Raw genomic sequence first — 23767 nt, 5'->3', positions numbered from 1 at the left:
GCCACATAGCCACTGTTCACAGGGATCTGTTCCTGAGTGGGCACAGGACTGAGGTGGGCCTGTCAGAAACAGTCCTGAGGTTTTTGCTACAGCTGCTCAGGGCAGGAACTTGTTCATGTCAGGTCTGCTGAGCGATAGATAGTGCCCAGCCTGGGGGCAGCTGTGCATACTCTCTGCTCTGCTGTGTAGAGGGTCTATGATTAAAACCACGTAACGGTACGGAGCAGAGCAAAGAGAGGAGCATGCAGACCTTTTCTTACTTCCATGTGCTCAGTTAAATCCATGTCAGGCAGCTTCCCATTTACCAGTGGGCTCCAGACCAATGTCGGTTTGCAAACCACCTTGTTCTAGAGAAGGCACAATAGGGAGGGGAGTCTAGTGTTCCCAGGCTCAACCCCAAACACCAGGAAATTCATGATCTTGCTGGTCTGTTGTATTTACAGTGCTACAGCTGCCATCAGACACCTGGGGAAGCTGGGGATGAACACTTCCTTATCCCCTGGTTCTACTGAATGGAGAATAGGCCCAGGGACCCACAGCCTCTCTGCCAGCAGATTCTGTCGATCCCACCTTCAAAAGAGGTCTAAATCCAACTGTTTCCTACCACCTGCACTGCTACCCCCTCATCACCTTCTTCTGGACTTGTTTCATCTCCCAGCTGGTCGTCCTGCTGCTGCCCCTGATCCTCTTCAGGCTTTTTGCAACACAGCAGCTAGGTAATCCAGAAGTCAGATCACAACACAATTCTATTGCAAACCCTACTTATCTCGGGGTGAAAGGCAGTGTATTCACAATGGCCCACAAGGCTGTACATGACATGACTCCCTTCTACCCAGTCTCTTCCTGACCCTCTCTCCTACCGCTCTCCCCCATGCTCACCTGCTCCAGCCACACTGATCTCTCTTTGCTCTTCCTGAAATGTGCCGGGTACACTCCTGCCTCAGGGCCTTTGAACATGCGGTTTCTTTTGCTTGTTACCTGCCTCCAGTGGAGCCCATCTGACTCCCTCTCACTTTAGGTCTTTGCTTAAATATCACTTGCCATTTAGGGCTATCTTAACTACTTGGAATACTCAACCCAAGTCCCAGAAGTCCCCTCCCCTTTCCAGATTTAGTTTTCTCCATTATACACTTACTATCACTAAGTATCACATATCTTATGTACTTTGCTTATTGCCTATCTCCAGTAAGCTCCAGGAGGTCTGTCCTGGAGGACTGTCTGGCACATAATAGGAGCTCAAAATTAACACAGTGAATGGCAAGAGGGGAAAAAAGGGATGGAAACAGGACACCTGTTCGTCACAGAGGACGCTCGTTCAAGGGCAGAAGTTTCCTACAGCAGTCGGAGAGGTGAGGCCCAACCAAGTGGGCCAGCCTGCCTCACTCAGTTAAGCTGCCTCAGAGAATGTAGCTGGAAAACACAGAACTTTTAAAGAGAAGCTGCAAGCAGCCTTCCCAGGGGAACAGTGAGAACCAGTTCAAGGACAGTGATAACTAGGAAGGACTTAAAAATCAGCTGTTTTTATACTGTGGGTAATAAATGCCACATAATGTGCTCAATGTTTCCCTACCACCTGATTTCCAGCAAATGGCTTTCACAAAAATCTTAAAGTCAAGAAGGGTCATTATGCAGATACAGCAAAGTGAAACATGGCCCTGGAGAACCTGGAATTGCTAGGAAACTTAACTCATTTTCCAGGTTCAGGAACTAAAGCTTAAGGTGGAAATGGGGTTTGAATCCACCAAGTATCAAGGCTAGGGTCTGAATGTGGAGGTCCCTGATTCCCAGGCAAAATACCCTTTGGCTTTCAGTCACAGCAGCTCTGCCTAAGGGCCTTGATCTCAATCGTGGCTCTAGCCCACCAGCAGCTTCCAGATAAAGCAGACCCCCCAGGTGGTGACCCTAGACACACTCCAGCTGCCTTGCCTTACTGAATGAGAGGCCCTGGGCTTCCCCGTCCCATAGCCGGCCCCACCCAGGGCAACGTGCTTATAGCAGAACCTAGCCCCGCCACATCTCCTCTGTAGGTACAGCCTGTGGCTTACTCACCTCCAGTAAACTAGCACAGCGATGAGAAGGATGAGGCACACGAAGGTCAAGGCTGATACCACAATCAGAGGGATGATCCACTCCATCCTCCCTGGAGAAGGACGACTTATCATTCCAGAGGTGTTCTTTTCTGCTGCAAAGAGAAACCATGGCAGTCAGAGGACAGGGGCAAGGGGGAACGGGGAGCCAGAGTAAGACACAGAGCTCTGTTCCACTTTGGGGTGGCTTCCAGGGGACAGGGCTGCCTGTTTGGGCTGTCCCAGGACAAGAGGGGCAATCTGCAGCAGGCACCGTTTCCTACCAAGTCCCAGACCAAGCCGGGCTTTTTCTCTAATGGCCAGTGGAAAGGACTCGCAGATGGAGGCCAAGATGTTCTCGCAGAGAGTTGCATAGGAGAGAGACATCCAGCTCCACTCCAAGAACATTACGACCCAGAGCGGCTTCTGGATACACTGAAGAAATGTGCTCTGTCCTGAACGCAGCATCACACTTCCCTCAGGAAAGGGGCTGGAGTGGTGGTGGGAGGTGGCTGGGAGCCTCTCAGGTTCCCTAGCGCCAAGGCCGGAGGAAAGGCAGGACGGGTTTTGCTAAGATAACTGGCTGTAACCACAATGGTTCTATTCTTTGCCTGCTTTGCACCCCTTGCCCCTTCCTCTAGTACCTGCTCCCACTTCTGTTTGGGGAAAGCACCTCTCCCTAAAAGATAAAGTTGTAGTGGGACAATCCTCCAAGCCTGGGGCTCCCAGGCTTCGGGGCAAGGGCAGGGGTGGCGGGCGGCACGGGACTCCAGGTAGGGCTGCCTGCCGCTCTCCCCCTGGGGTCCCAGCCAGCCACTTATAGACTCAATTATAGCACAGTCCACAGGGGGCACCGAAGACGCTTCTGCCCAGCAGTCCCCACCCTCAGACCCCTGGACAGCCTGAGTCTCCAGCTTTCCCTCCCCTCCCATTACTCCCCACCCCCACGCTTCTGAAAGTTCATAGACAACTGGAGACAGGAAGCCCGCTCTGCTCCCGTCTAGAGGTTCACAGGCTGAAATGATCTGGGATTCTCTCTTGTCCGCAGATGACTCTTACCCAAGCAGCTCTTCCCTCTGGTTCTCACAGGCCCCGAGGATCTTCCCAAGTCCCCAGGAGCCTCCGGAAGGAACCTACTCTCCTTTATACTGTCCGGGAGCTGCCCGGAAAGCTCCAGGTGGCGCAAATGAGGCTCCGATGGCTGCTGTGCGAGGCTGGGAAGGGCAGGGGGGCTCACGGCTAATCATGGGAGGCAGGTGATGAGAAAGCAAAGTTCAGTGTGAGCAGGGGGAGAAGCCCCGGGGAAAAATCTACAGCTGGCTGCAGGCTGACTTGTGCTCAGCCAGGATCCTCCTGCTCTGCAAAAATGAGGCCAGCGTTCAGCCAGCCCAGAGTGTCCCTCTGCAGGGTGGCTGCGGTGCGGGGCTAATCAGTCTGGGTTTCCAAGTCAGAAAAGGTGGGCTGCCCAGGAAAGAAATAATTGGCCCCGAAAGCAGATTTATAAAGAGGCAAGGCTCCTGAGTAATGAAGAAGCGTGATACAGAGCTTTTCACCGGCTTCTTCTAGCTTCCTTTGATCACCTCCTTTGTTTCAAGCACAGCCCTGTGCATCACATTGGGCCAGATGGAGGCCGGTTCACAGGGAAGGAGACAGAGGCAGGCACGCTCTGATGACACACCGTAACACGGCATTTCACATTTTATAACTGTGCCAGCCCATCGCTCTTGACCCCTTGCTCCACGATTTCTCATTAGGTAGCTATTTGCGGAGTCTCCAGTCTGTACCCAACACGGTGCTAGGGGATGGGGTTGCTGCGGGACATCAGGCAGGAACAGCCCTGTGCTGCAGGGTGGGAGTCACCGAAAGGGGGAGAGGCAGACGCAAGAACAAGGAATTAGGATAAGATGAATGGGACACCAGGGAGAGCCCAAGGGCTATGCACAGTGGGAAGAGCTATCCTAGCCTAAGGGTCCTAAAGGTTCTGGAGGGGGCTTGTGACATGGATACCTGGAGGGTGAAGGGGAGTTCGCCAGGCTGAGTGCAGGGGAAGAAGAGTGTTCTTGACAGAGAGAATGAGAATGAAGGGGATCAAGATGGAGCAGTAGAGGCCACATCCGCCAGAGCCCTATAGGCTGAATTCAGGAGATGTTCTAGTTCCATCCAAGAGCATTGGAAGCTACTGCAGGGTTGTAAGCGGAGGCTTACAAGATCAGGTGTGCAATCTCTCCCTTGGCCTGATGTTTGAATAGCAAAGCTCTGGTGATTGGCCAGAAGAACCAGTTAGGAACGAGAATAATTGTGCTGGGCTCCAGCAGGGGCAGCCCAGCCAGGTAACTATCTGGCTGATGGTCAGAAGCATCTTAAAGATGGGAAGGTCCTGTTAAAGGAAACTATGGCAGGAGGACTGACATTATAGGTCACATGTCCAGTGAATTCAGCATCCACCCTGGGAGGCCCTGGCATACTGGGGGAACTCCTGATGTCTTTTTTCTCTGCCGGTCCCTTGACAGAAAAGGATTCTTGCCTGGGCTACCAACACAGAGATAGGAAGGGAGGGAGGCTGCATGCCAACACCAGGTCTTACTCCCCATCAAGCACTGAAAAGGACCGTTGGCTGGAAGAGGCCCTCACACCCATCTCTCTAAACAGTCACTGGAAACACCAGGTCCAGACTCTCTCTGCCATCCTTAACCCAGTAAACAGTAGCCACTGCAGGATTTCTGGGCCTTATGAGTCAAGGCCTAGATGTGAGCGTCAAGGGCATAGTCCACGGTCCCATGTGCCAGCCGTTACGTCTGTCCCCCTCTCGTCCTCCACAAGCGAGGGTGCAGGTTCTCATCAGCTTCTCGGGGGAGCCTTAGGCCTCAGGAAGGACTTGCCAGAGGAGAGCACGGTCTGCAGAGCAGGGGGTCCGGAAAGCACAGCTAGCCTCCAGCTGCACGACTGAGTCACTGTTCTAACATTTCACAGAGCTCGTGTGCGAATTTTGTTTTCAAGGAGGTGGAGGAATGACCCTCAATCAGCAGCACCTGGCAGCGTGCCAGACCTAAGAAAATTCTGTTCTGCCAGCAGCTCCAATGTGCCCAGGGCCTTAATCCTAGAGGCCACGCAAAAACACGAGCACTACTGGATGTCCATGTGGGGCCAAAGGCGATTTCATCATCATATTCACTGTCCTGCTTTGCCTTCATGGTACCAGAAGCCTGATATTTTCATCACATCTGTACACAACCACGTGAACTCTGCTCCCGTCCCTCTGTTGACGAATTCCTTGCTGCCCTCAGGGACAGCAAGCCCTTCCCCCAATCCCCTACCCCTGCCCCTCATTATCTCCTGCTGCTCCTCGTCCACCCCCTATTGTGTTCCAAGAACACCTATGCAACCAGTGATCTTGCTGGGCCACAGGGGCGTGGGGGGCGGTCCCCCCTCTCTGCCTTCCTCCCTGTCATCCCACTTCCAGGAATGCCTTTTCCACCTTGCCCCCAGAAGGCCCCACCGATCATCCAATCCTGGCTCAGGTGCTACTTCCTCCATGAGGCCTCCCCAAGCCTTCAGGCCGTGTGATCTCTGGAGGGCCGAGTAGAGTTCAGATCACAGGTTCAAATCCAGGCTCTGCCATTCTATGTGACTTTCAACTAATAAATTGTATCAGTTTGGGCCTGAAGTGCTCCCTCTGTAAAAAACCGGCTCCACAGGAGGGGTGGCAAAATTCAAGGGGAAGATGTGCCTGGCGTGGAGCAGTGCTATGCACCTCTTCTCGTCCTTGTCAACACCCTCACCACATACTTCCCTTACCATACACGTCATACTCAATTATAACTGCTCTCCTATTCACTACCAGCGTTCCCCCAAGGGAGGGCTGACTCCCAACTGTACATGGAAGAACAGTAGTGAAGCCCTGTCTCCTATGAGCTCTGCAGCTCTGGGCAAGTTTCTTAACCTTCTCTGTGCCTTCGTTTCCTCCTCTGTAAATGAAGACGATCGTACTGCCCACCACCCTGTGGGGGTGTGTGGCTTCAATGAACAAGTACACAGAAACCACATAGAACGCTGCTTAGTAGCCGTTTGGCAGCTGGTTCAAGTTCTCAAAGGGGAAGATCACCATCACCAGCCCCCACATTCTCCCTCCGCAACACCCCAGCAGCACAAGGCAGATGCTGAGGGCGACTGCCCTGTGGTATCTGAGAGCATTAAGTGGCGATCACACAGGAGCTCCAATGAGCTGGGCGTTAGCATTCTGTAGGTGCAGGCCGAACCTCCCAGTTGGCTCGGAGACCAGCTCGCAACCACTCGTCTTGCTGTCCTTCAGCAGGAACACCTGTTTCCACAGGTGTTCCTGAAAGCTCACTTTCATTCAGAGCCTCATTTGTAACCCAGCTGCCTCCTGAAAGAACTTGGCTGCCTAGTTCCTGGAGGATGTGCTCCCCTCCCCAATGCCCAAATCCTGACACCAGGATAAGTGCAGGACCTTTGAGTTAACAGAGCTTTTCCTCCCCTCATCTCCATTTCTGATTTATCCAGATGGTCTGGTTTTCCCAGCAGAACTAGCCTTCGATTCCTGCCTGCTGTGGGTTGTGTGAACTGGCAGCCCACACGTGTGCCTGGCTTGGCACCCCTCCCCCACTAATTATTATTAGATTGTGAGGTAGCTGCCAACATTAACAGGCAACAGAGTTCACATAAACCAACAATGGAATCGCCTACCAGCAGTGTTTGAGGTTGGCAACACGGGCTTGAATTCCATCAGGAATGGCAAACATCAGCTGGAAACTGGCAGCACATTCTCTTCGGACAGGGCGTGTCTCCCTAGTTTGCCACAGTCCTTGCTGCTCCCTAATGTCACACACCAGACCTGCGTCCTCACCCCTGGCCCTGATGGCAGCTCACTCTAGGCCCTCTAATTCCAGTCTGCTGGGGGCGCTCTGACCCAAGTGATGCTGAAATCACTAACCTGGCTCAAGAGAAGGCACTGCTTCTGGACAAGGCACCTTTCTTAATTGAATAACTAACTTCACCAAAGGGATTTTATTTTTCAATCAATTAGAAATTAACCAGGCTCTTGCTCCAACCATACCATGGGGGCCATTTCCCTCAATGAACTTGGTGGGACCTTTCTCTTACTTTTTCCAGAGCTGCACCTTGCTGGTCTGTGTGCACCAGGATGAAATGGGATGGGGGTAACAACCTCCACCCCCCTCTCCCTCCACGCCTGTGGCTGTGATAAAGGGATGCAGGGAAGGTAAGAAGAGGGAGGCCAGCCGGAGCTGGGACTCAGAAGAATGAGTCTCCTGAAATGTCTTCCAGATAAAACTTGGAGCAAGATGCTACCTAACCTGCTCTGAGCATTCGCAGGAGGAGGCAAGGATGAATGACCTTCCCCACACCCCCTCTGCCTCCCAGCTTTTATTTCAGCATCCAACAGAATCTGAGTAAAGTGCCTCCATTCTGCTTAAAAAAAAAAAATTTAAAAAAAAAAAAAGAAAAGAAAAACAGTTTTCAGTGGCATATGTCATCACTGAATTAATGCTGTTTGCCTTTTACTGGCTTGGCTCTCATCCCAGTAGAAGCAAATAAAAACGGAGTACATTGTACTATAAATGCTACAGGCAGCGATGCATCAGATGGACGCATGTGGAACGCGCCTACCCCATGGTCAGGGCTCAGCTTCGGTGGCGGGACAACCACCCCTACGCCGTCAAGGCTAAAATGAGCTTGGATCCGAGAGACCACTCTCAGGAGTAGGCGAAAGCGGGATTCTTTCCCTTTTCAGCAAAGAGCAAGAGAAGGACACACTCCACACTCATAATACAGCCTGGTTTAACGGTGGGCAACTTGACTATATTTGTTCTGAGTAACACCGCTCATTAAAAACCACCCACATCCACGAATTAAGATGGCTGCTTTAAAACACACACACACGCACACGCCAAAAAACTGTGGTTAAAAACACACATAAAACTTACCATCTTAACCATTTCTAAGAGTGCGTTTCAGCCGTGTCCAGTGTATTCACACTGTTGGGCAACCCATCTCCAGAATCTGTCTTTCCTCAGCGAAACGGAAACCCTGTACCCATTAAACCCTAGCCCCCCCACCCCCAGCCTCTGCCAGCTACCTTCTCCCTCTGCCCCTATGACTCTGACGACCCTAGGCACCTCACACTCATGGAGTCACAGACTCGTCTTTGTGCCACTGGCTTATTTCCCCGGCATCCTGTCCTCAAGGTTCACTCGTGCTGCAGCGTGTACCAGAACGTTCTTCCTTTCTGAGGCTGAATACCATTCCATTGTATGTGGAGACCACATTTAATTCATCCATGCATCTGTTTGGGTAACAACCCAAATGTGCCTCCCTCGGCGACTGTAAACAATACCACTGTGAACATGGATACACAGGGATCTCGTCAAGACCCTGCTTTCAGTTCCTTTGGGGAGCTACCCAGCAGTGGGATGGCTGGTTCATATGGCAGTTCTATTTTTAATTTTTTAAGGAACCACCATATTGTTCTCTACAGCGGCTGGACCGTTTTACATTCCCACCAACAGCGCACAAGCGTTCCAAATTCCCTCCATGTTCGCCAACGTTTGTTATTTTCTGTTTGGTTTTGTTGTTTGCACAGTAGCCCCCCAAGCAGGTGTGAAGTGAGAAGGCGGCTGGTTTTTTCCAGGGCCACAAAACGCGTCTTTATTTTTCTGGAGCCCTGGCATTGTCTAAACCACGGCAGCAGAGACACGACTGTCAGTTACAAACACACGTATCCTCCTGCAAGGGGCCCGGGCTCTGGACTCCCATTACTGTGCAGGAGCTGGATTAGAGCATCGTATGATTCCATCTGTATTACCACCCGAGGGGCGCCTGTGGGGCTCAGTGGTTTAAGCCTTTGCCTTCGGCTCAGGTCATGATCTCAGGGTGCTGGGATTGAGCTCCCGCATCGGGCTCTCTGCTCAGCAGGAAGCCTGCTTCCCTCTCTCTCTGCCTGCCTCTCTGCCTACTTGTGGTCTCTCTCTCTCCGTCAAATAAATAAATAAAATACTTAACACACACACACACACACACACACACACATATGGTTATATAACCAAACACACACACGCACACGCACACAAGCGCGTGCGCACGCACACACACACACACACACACACACATATGGTTATATAACCAAACACACACACGCACACGCACACGAGCGCGTGCGCGCGCACACACACACACACACTACCACCCGGAGTCCCTTCACGGAGAGCTCCCTTCAACACACGCAATCAAACAATAGTCTGTCATATCTCCTTCAGTCAGGCATTGGAAAACTAGAGGTCTTTGATAATCCCAATTACACTCTAAGTCCTATAAGTACTCTGGTCCTGACCTACCAAACTGCCACCACAGACCCTTGGTGGCAACATCATGGGTCCCGGACATCAGTTGGGAAAGAGCTCATCCACGATCTTGGATCAAATACATACGACAACCTGAATTCCTGACCCCGGCCTTCATGGAATGTCCTGCTTGTTCTCAGTGGGGTCTGGTTCCCCACAACCAAGAGATATAGACTCTGTCTTAGTTCAAAGATTAGTTCGCACAGGACAGAAACTTCCAAGGGGCCAGAGGCTCTCTGGGAGGACACAAAACCATGTCGGCACTGAGCAACTCCTTCAGGCTGCTCCCAGCCGCTGCATGCTGGCCCTCCTGGGAAGATGACAGCCGAGAACAGGGACAGGCAGGATAATTTAAAAAACATCTTCAAAAAGAGGACCTGACCCACGAAACTAGCCCTGGCTGCCAAGTGCTTTGGAAAGTCCCTACAACAGCCTGCTTAATTTATTTTAGATAAAGTCTCCGACAGTTCCCTCCATGTCCACACAGTCAGGCTGAGCACTACATCCATGATTCCTGCCCTGTCTGCACGAACCTGTCCTAGCCCCTACTTCTTTTTTTTTTTTTTTTTTTTAAAGATTTTATTTATTTATTTGACAGAGAGAAATCACAAGTAGATGGAGAGGCAGGCAGAGAGAGAGAGAGAAGCAGGCTCCCTGCTGAGCAGAGAGCCCGATGCGGGACTCGATCCCACGACCCTGAGATCATGACCTGAGCCGAAGGCAGCGGCTTAACCCACTGAGCCACCCAGGCACCCTAGCCCCTACTTCTGTCCTTAACGATTTCTTTCCTCAAATGAACTTTGAGAAGGACACTGCATATTAATATGAAAAATCAGAGTTTCTTGAGCACAGCAGTGTTGGCGCTTGGGACCAGGGAGGTCTTCGTTGTGGGTGGCTGGTCTGTGCAGGGTTAGGGTTCTCAACAGCATCCCTGGTTTCTCTCCAACTAGATGCCATGGGCAGCCCCCTCCCCAGGTACAATAACCAGACACATTTCCAGATGTTGCCAAACGCCTTTGGGGAGTGTAGGGACAGAATCCTCTCTGGCTGAGAGCCTCTGCCATAAATGGAAAACTGCTATTTTTCTCTAAAGCACACATTCAAATAGTCACTTAATTGACATGCCATCTGAAATCATCTCGTGTTGCCCACTCAGGGAAGGAGCCCAAAGCCAGAGGGAAAGCAGTGCTATGTGAGGGGCACTTCCCTGGCCTGTGCTGGAGCTCTGTGTTGCCTGGACATGTTCCTTAGCCTTCTGTGCCTTAGTTCCCTCACTGGCCAAAGGCAACAAGGACAGCACCGCCCCCCCAGGGGTGAGATAGGACCACAAACACAGTTGGGCTTTTAGCACAGGCAACAGCAGCAAAAAACAAATGTCACCCAGTACTGTTACTGTTTCTAGAATCAGAGGTTTTCAAGGTGGGTTCCTCAGAGCTTGAGGGTTCCAAAGGGGTACCTCAGGGTTTGCCCAAAGGAGTGGGGTGTCTGGAGCTTGGCACCCACCCCTGTGGTTCAAAGCAGAACAGCAGGAGGTCATGAGTGGCTTGGTCAGTCCGTTAAACAACCGACTCCAGGTATAAGTTTGGGTCATGGGATCGAGTCCTGCGTCCGGCTCTGCGTTGAGCTCAGAGTCCGCTTGTGACTCCCCCTCTCTCTCCTCTTGTCCCCCCCTCTTGCTCTCTCTCATTCTCTCTCTCTCTCCCTCTAAAATAAATAAATCTTAAAAAAAAGAAAAAAGAAAAAAGAAAAAAAGAAGCAAGAGGCCCAACGAACTGACTCTGACCATTCTCAGCTCATGTTTCAGACAGAAGGAGGCCAGGAGACTGGTAGGCTGACCCCAGAACTGTACTGTCCTTTAAGTACCTGGCTCAGGACTGACCCAGAGAGGGGCGGGTGCAAGATTTCAGGGAATGAACATTTCTCTACTGGGGTTCTGAGCAGGATTCAGTCTGAGAAAGGACTTTCCCTGATTTGAGGAAACGAAGATGGAAAGCCCTAGCACTCAAGGATTGTTTTATAGACCACGCCCACCCTGAAATGCTTCTGCCAGGGCCTGCTGTCCTGCACACCACCCCAAGAACATCTTATGGTATGCTTTGGCTACTGGGGGTGCCTGCACCACGTTCTGCCTGTGGCTCACAAGAGAGGGGCTGCAGCAGATTTCCACGCGGCACATGTCCCATCGAGGATTTCCCACTAGCAGAGGCCAGCACAGAGACACAGCAGCTGCGCGGAAGCCTCTAATCCTTCCCATCGGCCTGCAGGGCAGCTGGAAATGGAGCTATCAGCTCTACACCAAGGCCAACGACCAGCAGTTCCTACCTCCCCAGTCCAGAGATGTGTTTAGTTGGCGTATGTGAAAACGAAAAATGAAAGGGAAGAAAAAGGGAAAATGTCTTAAAAATTGGAACTCATTTAAAAATTGAGAGATACTGCACAAAGATTTGGATTTCTGGCTTGCGAGGGATCTTCAGCGGCTGTAATCAGAGGAACTGAGTGAGGCTGTCGTCTTTAGAAAACACACGTGCACTCTGATTTGCTGTGGTCCTCCCCGCTCCCTAATATCTGCTTCTCTCACTGACCCCACCTGTCTGCCTTCTGTCATTGTCTGAGTTTGCGGCTTCTCCCACAGAAGGACTCCTCTTCTCCTTCCTTGTGAATTCATACCAAAGCCACTACTCACAGGACTTACAAAGATGTTATCAGACATCATCGGAATTTAAAACAAGGCTTCTGGAGATGCTGGTCAAAATATAACACAGTTTGTAACTTTAAAGAATTAATGCTTGTTTCAAAGAGGCTAAATGTAGGGGACCTGGGTGACTCCGTCGGTTAAGCGTCCGATGCTTGATTTGGGCTCAGGTCATGGTCTTGGGAGTCTTGGGATTGAGCCCTGTGTCGGGCTCTGCGCTCAGCAGGGAGTTTGTGTGAGGTCCTCTCTCTCCCCTCTGCCCCTCCACACCCTCCATCCCGCTCGCTCTCTCTCTCAAGAAAAAAAAAAAAAAGAAGAAGGCTAATTATTGATGAAAATAATTGTGTTTACTTACCATGAAGAAAAACTAAGTGAGATTTAAAGAAATGTACATACAAAGTCCTTAAGTCGCCACTAATATGCAGGTGAGAGGCTTTATTTAAGAAGTAAATGCCGAGCGGGAGGAGGCAGACGGAGAAAGAGTAGGAGGGCTGGAAGAGAAGTGAGGTGGTGGGATCATGGACTGATGTGAGGTTGCGGGTTTTACCCTTGGGTCACTCATACCCTTCGTCAACCAACAAGCACACACGTATTTCGGAAAATGTGGCTGTGCGGGTCAAACCAGGCCCACTGTCTGGTTCTGTACACGGTGTTTTGTTGGAACTCAAGCACATCTGCTCACTTACATATTATTCTGGCTGCTTTTGTGCCACCTGGAAGGGGCTGACAAGTTTCGACAGAGACCTATGGCCCACAAGGCTTTGAGATGTGAACCTTCCCCCTAGATGTACACGTTGAGGGAGTGGCTCTGATTTACCAGCCTGCGGAAAGAGCACAGTTCCTGGAGGTCATTCCGAATGGCAGCTAACTGGGGACAAGTCTTGGCATGCTCCTTACTGTCCAAGGAGGATGACAAAAGAAAGACCCACGAGGAGCCTCCTTATGGTTGCCATTGTGATTTCGTGGCCTGTGGGTTGCAACAGCACCTCCTTACTTGTGATGGACCACAAGGGAGACTCCATTTATCTGCACTGAGAGCTCTTGTTATACCCATTTTACAGACGAGAACACCGAGCATAGAGACTGCCTTGAGGAGTAGGCATGAGTCCGGGGCAGAGGCTACTGGGGTGACCTGACTCCAGAAGGAACTCTGCCGAGATGGCACATGGTGATGCTTCATGGCGGAAGCTGGAGACCCACACACCCCAGCCCCGGGGCTCCAGATCCCCAGGGTTCACTGAGTCTTTCCCTTTCCCTGGAATCAGATGCCAACCCCAATGACTCATTGCCTCCCCCCCGGAACAGACACAGGTCCCCCGCTGCTCTCTAGTCTCACAAAGTACGAACACTCCCAACCTAAGTTCTCAACAGCCATCTTTGTCGGAAGTATGGGCCAAACAGTGTTTAAGAGAACAGGCGGAGAAGATGACCTTGCCAGAGCCCTGAGCCCAAAGGCAGAGTCACTCAGGATTGAAAATCTGGTCTCAACAAGGTCTACCACTAGTCTATGGAGAAACCCCACTAGTCCAAGCCACCACTGCCCTCACCGCCTAACTGGGTTTCTTGTGTCTCTTCCTGCCTCCCCTGTATAACCTCCACAAAGAGGCCACAGGGGTCTTTCAAAAAGGTTAATCAGATGAGCCAGTCTCCTGCTGAAATCCACCACTGGTTTTCCATTTCAATTAGAATCAAGTCCTCAGCATGGACCATGAGGCCCCTCCTGGTCTGAGCTCCACCAGTCTGTGAACTCATCCCTTCTCCCTCCTCCTGACTCTCCAGGGTCCACACGCACTGGCCCTGGGATCGCATCTCCACCACTCCAAATTCATCCCGACTTTGGGTCTCTGGACCTGTATTCCTCCAGCTCTCTGCATGGCTACCTCATCACCATTGGGTCTCCACTCAAATGTCATTCCTCGACCTCTTGATGCCCCCCTGCCCCCCGCCCCGACCCTAGCACTTGCCACTATCTGATTTACACACTCATTTTTTGAAATATCCTCAAGCTTCCCCACTAGAACAGAAAACCCTGGAGAACAGAGGCCTGCCTTGATCTGGGTCTCATTCCCAGTGCTTCATGCGGTGCCCAGTACACAGAGAGTACTCCGTAAATATTTCTTTAATATCTTCAAACATAAGAAATTCTACTGTCTCACAGTAATTCCTAGAGGAAATGTCACCATTCGTGTAGGAATGGCTTCAAACGGCTTTGTAAGTGGCCCGCTATTTCCATTCCTCAACTCTACAGAAGGCTACTCTACACCTTTCCCAAAAACTGGGACAAACTGAGCAACACCCACAGGAAACCCAAACTTCAAAAAACGAGTCCATACCAGCTTTAAGGAGGAACGTAATTCAAAACATGAAAATTTATTCTAAGTTGTATCTTAACATACGAGATCTCAGCTTTAGATGAATTTTAATGTTTACAAGTGCAAAAGCAAATAAATATTTACCAGTTGCTTTTTTTTTTTTTTTGCACTCTTATAACTCCACAACAGCTTAGATGCAAAAAAAATTGTTGCTAAACATCTTGTAGTCTGGCAAAAAGAAGAATTTCTTATTAAGAAAACCCCTCACAACAATCACAACCCCTCATGCACACGGCTGCCTCGCAGACTATCAGGATGGTTTGTTAGGATCTGAGCACAGGATAGAGCAAAGAAGCACTACGGGTAGGGGTGACCGGGGATCGCCAGCTCAGGGCGGGGGCCAGAGCAGCCACGGCCCGGTCTCACCATCAGCTGGGTACTGCATACGGCAAACGGGATTCTGGCAGAGAGAGCCCCACTGCTTGGGCGAGGACTGTGGGCTCCCCACTGAGCAGGGAGCCTGACATGTGCTCGATCCCAGGACCCTGGAATCATGACCTGAACTGAAGGCAGATGCTTAACCGACTGAGCCACTCAAGGTGCCCCTCACTGTGTAGTTTAAATCCTCAGAGTTATTCTGCAGTAAGTAGATTTGTTAAGGGAACAAATATCACAGTGAGACTTATTCCAGCCACAATGAGAGAGGAAGTTATTCTTATTATAATAAAAAATACAGACAGACAGATAGATACACACACAAACATCTCTTACGCCAGGGACATACACGATCTCAGGAAGACTAAGCACTTTCTGGAGCTTCGTCTCCCATCTCATCCTCAGTTGAGGACAGGCCACTTACCTGGATTAACAGTGATAAATTTGCTGTCCTCAGAAAATCGGTCCCCTCGGGACATGGGCTTTTTCGATGGCATCTGGGGCCTCCTGGAATCGCTCCCTTGGAAATGCTCCTCTGTGACTGTGGGGGGCACTTGGGTGGAGGTGACCGAGCCAGAGTCCAGGCCGGGGCGGGCATCCCTCACGTCATCGGGCTGGTCTGTGGGGACGGCAGTGCGGTCCTGCCTGGGCCCGGGCAGAGTCTGACGCCCCCCCTCCTCGGCCGTCCTGTTGGCGGACGATGGTGTGGGGGTGGGCTCGTCCTGCCTTGGCTCCTGGGCAGCGTGGGTCACCCCGCTCTTCTTCTTCTCAGGATCCTTCTCCCCCTCGTCCTCGTGCTCCCGCTCCCCGTCCTCGCTCTCACTTTTCTCATCCTTCTCCCCTTCTTCTGTGCCCTCGCTGTCCTTGCTCGGTGCCGAGTCGCCGTCGGGGCCTGGGGAAGCCAAGGCCTCCGTGGTGGCCAGGACGGGCCTGACGGCCTGCTTGCTGGCAGAGGCGGCCGTGGGCAGGCGTGTGGGCCACACCGTGCTGGGGAAGGAGGGGATGCCACCGCCGCTGAAGCCCAGGCCGGCCAGGAGCGTGCTGGTGACCACCGAGGCCACGGTCGCCTGGCTGCCGCTAGAGGACGGGCCCATCCCAGTCGCCATGGAGACAAATGAGAAGGGGATGCCGGAGGATGTCCAGGTGGAAGAGCCCGAGCTGATGGGGGCCATGTCGGCTGACGAGGCAGGAGACGCTGTGGGCTTCAAGGGGTCACGGGGGGAGGGCAGGAGAGGGGAGAGAAGAGAGAGCAGAGTGGTGTGAGTCATCAGGATAGGGAAAGAGGCCCTGGTTATGGCGCTTAATGAGTTCTACTCATCTTTGATTCTCCTCACAGGGTTTCTCAAAGAGCAGTGCCAAAGATGACACGAGGCAATCCGTGAACAACCATCTCTGGTCTTAATGGTTACACAATTACTTGCAGTGCATTAAAGAACTTAACTAGCCTATCACACCCAACTTTTCACTGCTATGGCTTAGGAGGAAGCCAGGTATCAAAAGAAGAGTAAGTACTATTAAAGTTGGTGGAAAAAAAATAACAACTAAGTAATAAACTGGCCACGTCAGATGTTTGAGTGATCCCGGGGTGACCCTGGAAGACACAGGCGCCCTTGCCTTTTCATACACCAGAGGCCCTTGCGGAGAGCACACAGCAATTAGGTCCAGAAAAGCCCTCTGGAGTGGCCACCCGAGTCAGCAGCAGCAGGGTTGGAAGAAGAAGCCACACTCCACACTGCCCACTTTGGGAACTGGCTGACAGCCGTGTGCCTTTGGGATGGGCCCTGCACGGCTGCCGGAACTTCCAGAATCTCTGGGTCTACATGGTCTATCCATGTCCACATATATGGCAACAGGAGAAATTCCATTTAACAAGAACCCACTGTGTGCCAGGCCTTCACACCCTACCCTGGAGGCAAGCAGGTTCATCACCCCATTTTATAGGTCAGGAAACCGAGGCACAGAGATGCTGAGGGCTGGAGGGAGGGCTGCCTGTGTGTGAGTCTCAGCTCATTCTTCCTACCACACCAAACTGGGGCTTACGTGTGGGAGCCACATATGGTACCTCAAGGAAAATAAGAAATGTTGCTCTAAGTTATCCGTTTAATTTTAGTTTTTATAACCTGGTGTACAGAACCCAGATTTCCATCCCATCACTTCTATAGTTGAAAACAACACAGTCAGAACAACTTGGATTTCATACCATTATCACCATATTGTAGCTGGGAAACTTTGTAGTTTAAGGATGGCCGAGTTAGCAAATGTTAGGTTCTAAAGTTGGTTAATGAAATTCCAAATGCCACGTAAGATAAGGTGCCCAAGACAGAGAAGTCAGATGGTTTGGGCTTGAGTTGACAAGCCCCTGTCTGGGGGATGCTGAATACATTACTTTTAACTCATTGAGCCTCAATTGCCTCATCCGTAAAATGGAAACAATAGTAATACCAATCTCATGGGATGCAGCCAGGAGTAAATAAAATAATAAAATAATCTCTGTCTAAAACCCAGGAAACACCAGCAAATTTTAGACTACTACTGTCATCACCAACACTATCATTAATATCATGATTGTTATTCACACTAGAAATGGCAAAGCTTAGATATTAATTGAAGCTCCAGAAATCTGCAAATCCACGTAACGCTGGGAAGTGAGAGCCTCTGAACTTTAGCATATGTCAGTGAAGAGCTTGGAAGAGACCTTTTCACTCCTTTTCGAGTACTCCTACATTGTATGATCTCACAGATGATAATTTAAAATCGAGACAGTTTTTATCTTGGTAAGAAATACAGTATAACACAACTGCTTTAACTCTGTCGCAAAGCTTTTTTTCATAACACACTGAATTATGAACAGTGAGAAATGTAAGGGTTTCTGTATATTCACTGCTTTGTGAGCAGTTTAACAACATCATACTGCCACCTCGTGGTGAAAGTTTTTACTGCATGTGAATGAACAACGGGCCAGACAAAGCAATTACCATCTGCTACTTACCACTCCTGTTTTAACAATTCTAGTCCCTTGGAATATTCGAGTAGTATTAGCTGAAACAAAGAAATTACATTGTGAATAATACACCTTTTTTGTTGTTCCAACAAAACTTTACTTAAGCTTTACATACAATTGCCACATGTCACTAGACACTATTTCTGCAGACTTTCTCCCAACTATTTAAAAATGTAAAACCCTTCTTAGCTTATGAATCATTTAAAAACTTTCAGAATGCTATACAGTTTCCTGGCTCTTAAGTTTAAGCTATTAGTTTCAGTTTTTTGAGTTTTTTAATTGCTTCCTGTTTTAAAGTATAGCTTACATAAGTAAACAAATAAATCTTAAGTGTATAGTCTAATTTTCTTTTCTTTTCTTCTTTTAAAGACTTTATTTATTTGACAGAGAGACCACAAGTAGGCAGAGAGACAGGCAGAGAGAATGGGAGAAGCAGGCTCCCTGCTGAGCAGAGAGCCTGATGCCGGGCTCGATCCCAGGACCCTGAGATCACGACACAAACCGAAGGCAGAGGCTTAATCCACTGAGCCACCCAGGTGCCCCTATAGTTTAATTTTCTTTGTAAACACCTCTGTGACTACCACCTGTACTGAGACATAGATGTTCTCCAGGACCCAGCAGGTGTGTGTACGTCCCCACCTTTCCAAAAGGTAACCACAATTCTGACCTCTGTCAGAGTTTGGTCTATTTTAGATCTTCACAGAAGTGGAATCATATTATTACTATTCCTTCCTCTTATCTTTAAAAATTATTATTATTATTATTTTTTTAGTAATCTCTACACCCAACATGGGGCTTGAACTCACCACCCTGAGAACAAGAGTCCCATGCTCTTCTGACTGAGCCACCCCCCATTATTTTTTGTTTATAATGTCTTTTACTATCTGTTCAGTCATTATAATATGAATCCTGAATTTACTATAGTATACCTTAAATTAGTATTTTACCACTTGCTAAAAACATAAGAACTGTACAATAATTTAATTCTATTTGCCTGCCTCACCTTTTGTGTATAGTCACGTATTTTTTTCTACTTAAGTTTTGAAACCCAGTAAGATATTGCCATTATTACATTTAGTGGTCAAATTCTTATATGATCTACACAATATTCATGCTGGTGTTCACTCCTTGTAGTTTTCTTTGACCATAAGTTAGTATTATAAACAGGAGAACTGAAAAAGTTTAATTGTATAAAACGCACATAACATAAAGCTTACCATCTTAACTACTTTTAAGTTGTAGTTCAGTAGTGTTAAGTATATTTTCATTGTTGTGCAACTAATCTCCAGAATTTGTTCATCTTTCGAAACAGAAACTCTGTATCCATTAAACAATACCCATTTTCCCCTTTCCCCGACCCTTTCTATATGTTTCACTAGCTACTTCATGTAAGTGGAATCATATATATTTGTCTTTTTGTGACTGGCTTATTTAATTTTGCATAATGTCTTTAAGGTTTATACAATGCTGGACTGTGTGTCAGAATTTGCCCCCTTTTCAAGGCTGAATAATATTCCACTGTATGCACATACCACATTTTATTTATCTATTCATTGTTGGTAGACATTTGGGTTGCTTTGCTGTTGTGAGTAATGGGAACAGTATAATTAAAAAAAAAAAAACGGACTCTTCATGATAACTCTCAAAAAAACAGTACTGTTATATAAACTAAAAGTTTACTTCCTATATATACATGGTACTAAAAAAAACCAGCCCCCCCAAAAAATGCCAAAATAAATAATATGTGTACCCGTTTTAAGTTTTTACCTAAGCCAGAAGTGGCAAATGACTGACATAGTTTTTCGTTTGGCCTGCAAGCTTTTCAAAAAGGTATTTGTTGCAATAGCCTTCAACCTAAAAAATTCCCAATTTCCCGCTTTTCTGAAAAGTCACAATATTCGGTAACACTGAAGTCTCCTTCCTGCAGGAGCTGAGTGTCCCTCACTTCCTTTGGGTGGATATAGGATCTCTGAATTCCCATGGATAATCCTCCCCTCCTCTGTACAGGCTCCCGTGCAGCCTCAGGGGGTATGTGGGTCTGTAACCCCCGACCTAACCATACATTCCCTGTGCATAGTTGTGAAGTCCAGTGTGAAGAGACAGACGTGGAGAAGAGACCTATCTAGAATTCAGGACAACTAGGTCAAACACGGCAGCCTTGGGAGCAAATAGCTCTTACCTAAGAATAACTAACTGGTTTAAGCCAGGGTGACTAGGATGTTTCTTCAGGACCGTTCAGGTCTGAAATGTTGAACTTGGTGCCCATGGATGCAAGGACAGGGGATAAAAGGCGTCTGACTTCCCATTAAGCTCTCACTGACATGTAAGGCTTCCTTCCACCATGAAAAGCAGGCAACAATTCTCAGCCACCCTAGTGGGACCAGAGACTTTGTCTCTGATCTAAGTCAGATGTTTTTATATTGCCTTATATATTTATCATAGCTAGTTTGGAGTATCATTTATGTTCATCACTACTCAGAAATCACAGCAGCTAACAGACCCTAATGATTGTCATTCAAAGTTTTAATAAAAATAAAAAAAAATAATAAAAGCATCTATGACTACATTCCAAATTTGTTTAGAATATTTTGACAACTATACTTGGTACTTGGATATAATTGGTTGTCTTTTCTATGTATTTTGCTTATTTATTTTAAGCCATGCTGAGAGAGAATCCATTGGCTTCAGGTTGCCTGATGGGTCCATGGTTTGGAGAGAAAGCTACAGAACCATGATTTTCCATGACTGTTGAGAACTGCAGACAGGCTCTGAATACACAATCAATCTTTCCATCTGTTTGGTGAGTTACTGGGGGTACAGGGTAATATTTACTCTTTGGGGTGGTCTGTTGCTGTGTTTAAATGACTGGGTTTTGGAATAAGAAATTCAGACCCCGCTTAGTAGCCAAGTGATTTCTTTTGCAAGTTAGTTCACTGCCTAGGAAATCATTTCTCCATCTGTAAAATAACACACACGTTACAAGCTGCCACGGGTCAGATGGTGTAACTAATGGGAAAATGTTCTGTAACCGTGAACCATTCTGCGGATACCACTTGCTATACTGCTGTTACTATATTTACCCCACTAAGGCAAATAGGTAACATTTATTATGCTATACAGAACATAAATAGTGTGATATTTACCATAATGTAAAGAGTACACCTGGCTACCTCATGCTCTCAAACCAGTTGTAAATTTCATCACTGGGAAACCCAATAATTCTGAGCAAGGCTTCTGTGAAATTCTCAATGCTTTTCCCCTTTCCCTTTCTTTCTTTTTTTTTTTTTTTTTAAGATTTTATTTATTTATTTGACAGAGATAACAAGTAGGTGGAGAGGCAGGCGGGGGGTGGGGGTGGGGGGTGGGGAAGCCTGAATTTGGAGCTCGATTCCAGGACCCGGAGATCATGACCTGAGCTGAAGGCAGAGGCTTAACCCACTGAACCACCCAGGTGCCCCTCCCCTTTCCCTTTCAAGACTTAAGTCCTACTCATTGCACAGTGTTCTGTATGGGGCCCTACTGCTCAAAAATGCATCTTTGGGGGCACCTGGGTCGCTCAGTTGGTTAAGCATCTGCTCAGGTCATAATCCCAGGGTCCTGGGATTAAGCCCCACGTCGAGCTCCTTGCTCAGTGGAGAGCCTGCTTCTCCCTCTGCCTCTCCCTGCTGCTCGTGAACTCTCTCTCTCACAAAAATAAATAAAATCTTTTAAAAATGCGTACATGGGGGGCGCCTGGGCGGCTCAGTGGTAAAATCCTCCTCTACCTTTAGCTCAGGTCATGATCCCCGGGTCCTGGGATCGAGCCCCGCATCGGGCTTTCTGCTCAGCAGGGAGCCTGCTTTCTCCTCTCTCTCTCTCTGTCTGCCTCTCTGCCTACTTGTAATCTGTGTCTAAATAAATAAATAAAATCTTAAAAAAAAAAATTCGTACATGGCTCCCAACAAGAGGTGTGTTAGCCTACCCAAAGGTCTAGTTGGTACACTGCCTTCTGGCTGCTGTAGGAAGACGTGAAACCCATCTCAGGGAGGAGTGGAGGACCAGGGCCCTCTGTCTACACATAGGGACAAACACCAATATATAACAGGCATCAACTCACATCCACCTCTAAACAGACTGAGTCCGTGCACAAAGGGGACACTGGCCATTGCCAACAAGTCTCTGTGATTAAACATTTTAAACACACCATGCTTGAAACTTAGAGCTGACAAGGCCTTTTTGCATTACCTTACATTATAAACATTTAATTTTTCAAAGTCCATGAAGAAACCAGCAAGCTCGGGGCCTATTAATCAGGAAAAGCATTCTGCAGAGCCCGGGTTCTCAGTCAGAGCACACAGGAGGCTTAATCATGATTTATGTGTCCCAAGTTCCAGGGCCCTGGCCTCAGCAAGTTCCCACTGTGGCCTCCCCTTCTCTCTCCCTTAGGCTGGCACAGGCCCAGCTTCAGCCTCCTGGACCCTCCTCCTGGACCGTGGGCAGAGCCTCCAAAACACTCGGCACAGGTGGCCATGGCGAGCGTGATTTATGTGGGCAAAAACTCCAGCCTTGCTCATTTCAATTATTTTAAATGGAAGCAAGACGTAACACAAACCTGAGCAAACAGTTAAAGGCCAAACTATAAAGCTAGGAGGGCTCCTTAGAGGGAATCAAAGGCTGGAAGGGCTTCCTGCCCAGGGTTCATCATTTCTTACTTTTTTAGACCAAACTGAATACTGAAGGGACATCTACAGTTGGTGCCAGGCACTCTGCTAACTACATAACGAGCTTCACCGCACGTCATTCTACGAGGCCCCTGTGACAGGGGTACTGTCACTATTACCCCTTTTCAGACTGTGACACTGTAGCTCTGAGAAACTTATCAATGTTCTCTGAGTCCCACCAATGCTGAGCAGTAGCCAGACTCAAACCTGGGGCCCCCATTGGGGGACCAGCACGTCAGTCTTCACTGGGCAGGCCAGTAACCTGGGCCATCTGGCTAGAACTCAGATTCCTGGCCTCACCCTCAGATTCTGATGCAATTGCTCTGGGAGGCGTTCAGATGCGTGCATTTCTCGGAGACTCCCAGATGATGCTGGTGCTGCTGGTCCACAGACGATGGGCTTCACGGGACCCCTGAAGCTGGATGCAAAATTCTGGCATTTTCTACATACAAGGTCCAATGCCCTCATCAGATATGTGACTCCAAAAGATTAAGACCCACTGGTTTGGCATGGAGGTTTCTCTGAAACTGGGGATCCCAGAAGGAAAGGACCCTATCAGAGAGGACCTTAGGCTGGCAGAGCAGGAGGCAAAACTCTAGCGTTCCCTCCATGCTGGTCTTGATATATGTCACCAAACCAAATCAGCAGACTATGGCCCACAGCCCAGCTGCCTATACTTGTCAATAAAGTTTCAGTGGAACCGGGGCTGGGATTAGGTTGGGACAAGTGAGACAGAGTGGATCCTATCTTTATTTAAAATTTGGGTATTTTGGGGGTGCCTAGGCGGCTCAGTCGGTTAAGTGTCTGCCTTTAGCTCAGGTCATGATCTTGGGGTCCTGGGATTGAGCCCTGAATTGGGCTCCTTGCTCAGTGGGGAGCCTGCCTCTCCCTCTGCCTGCTGCTCCCTCTGCTTGTGCTTACTCTCTATCAAATAAATAAGTACAATCTTAACTAAAAAAAAAAAAAAAAAGAATTTGGGCATTTTGTCCACAAACTTTTTCTTTTTTTAACTGAAAAATATAATGTATCTGATGACTGAGTTTTTTGGTGCTCTTTTAAATTTTGCACCAAGGTTAATGCCTCTATTGCCTCACGTTAGTCCTGGCCCTGGAAATTTCTACAAGACCCTGTATGTATCAGCAGGTACAAGCCCCTGGGATCCTGTAAGTAGTGGCTCATTTGTGT

At 48.8% G+C, this 23767-nt stretch overlaps 1 protein-coding gene across 3 annotated transcripts in view; it reads right to left on the bottom strand.

Annotated features, from left to right (window-relative positions):
* Nucleotides 1–23767, bottom strand: part of PTPRG (protein tyrosine phosphatase receptor type G) — a 698789-nt gene that overhangs the window by 81033 nt on the left and 593989 nt on the right. For 2 of the 3 annotated variants that reach the window (XM_059390080.1, XM_059390082.1), the window contains exons 11-13: nucleotides 17871–17920; nucleotides 15306–16083; nucleotides 2050–2182 (exon numbers count right to left, since the gene is read on the bottom strand). In XM_059390080.1, the coding sequence (XP_059246063.1) occupies nucleotides 2050–2182; nucleotides 15306–16083; nucleotides 17871–17920 (961 nt within the window). The remainder of the gene's footprint in view (nucleotides 1–2049; nucleotides 2183–15305; nucleotides 16084–17870; nucleotides 17921–23767) is intronic. The other variant, XM_059390081.1, reaches the window with a different exon arrangement.

This window comes from Mustela nigripes, chromosome 2 (genome assembly GCF_022355385.1).
Source record: "Mustela nigripes isolate SB6536 chromosome 2, MUSNIG.SB6536, whole genome shotgun sequence".
Taxonomy (NCBI): domain Eukaryota; kingdom Metazoa; phylum Chordata; class Mammalia; order Carnivora; family Mustelidae; genus Mustela; species Mustela nigripes.
Note: the sequence above shows the minus strand (reverse complement) of the source record. Positions and strands in the feature narration are given on the sequence as shown.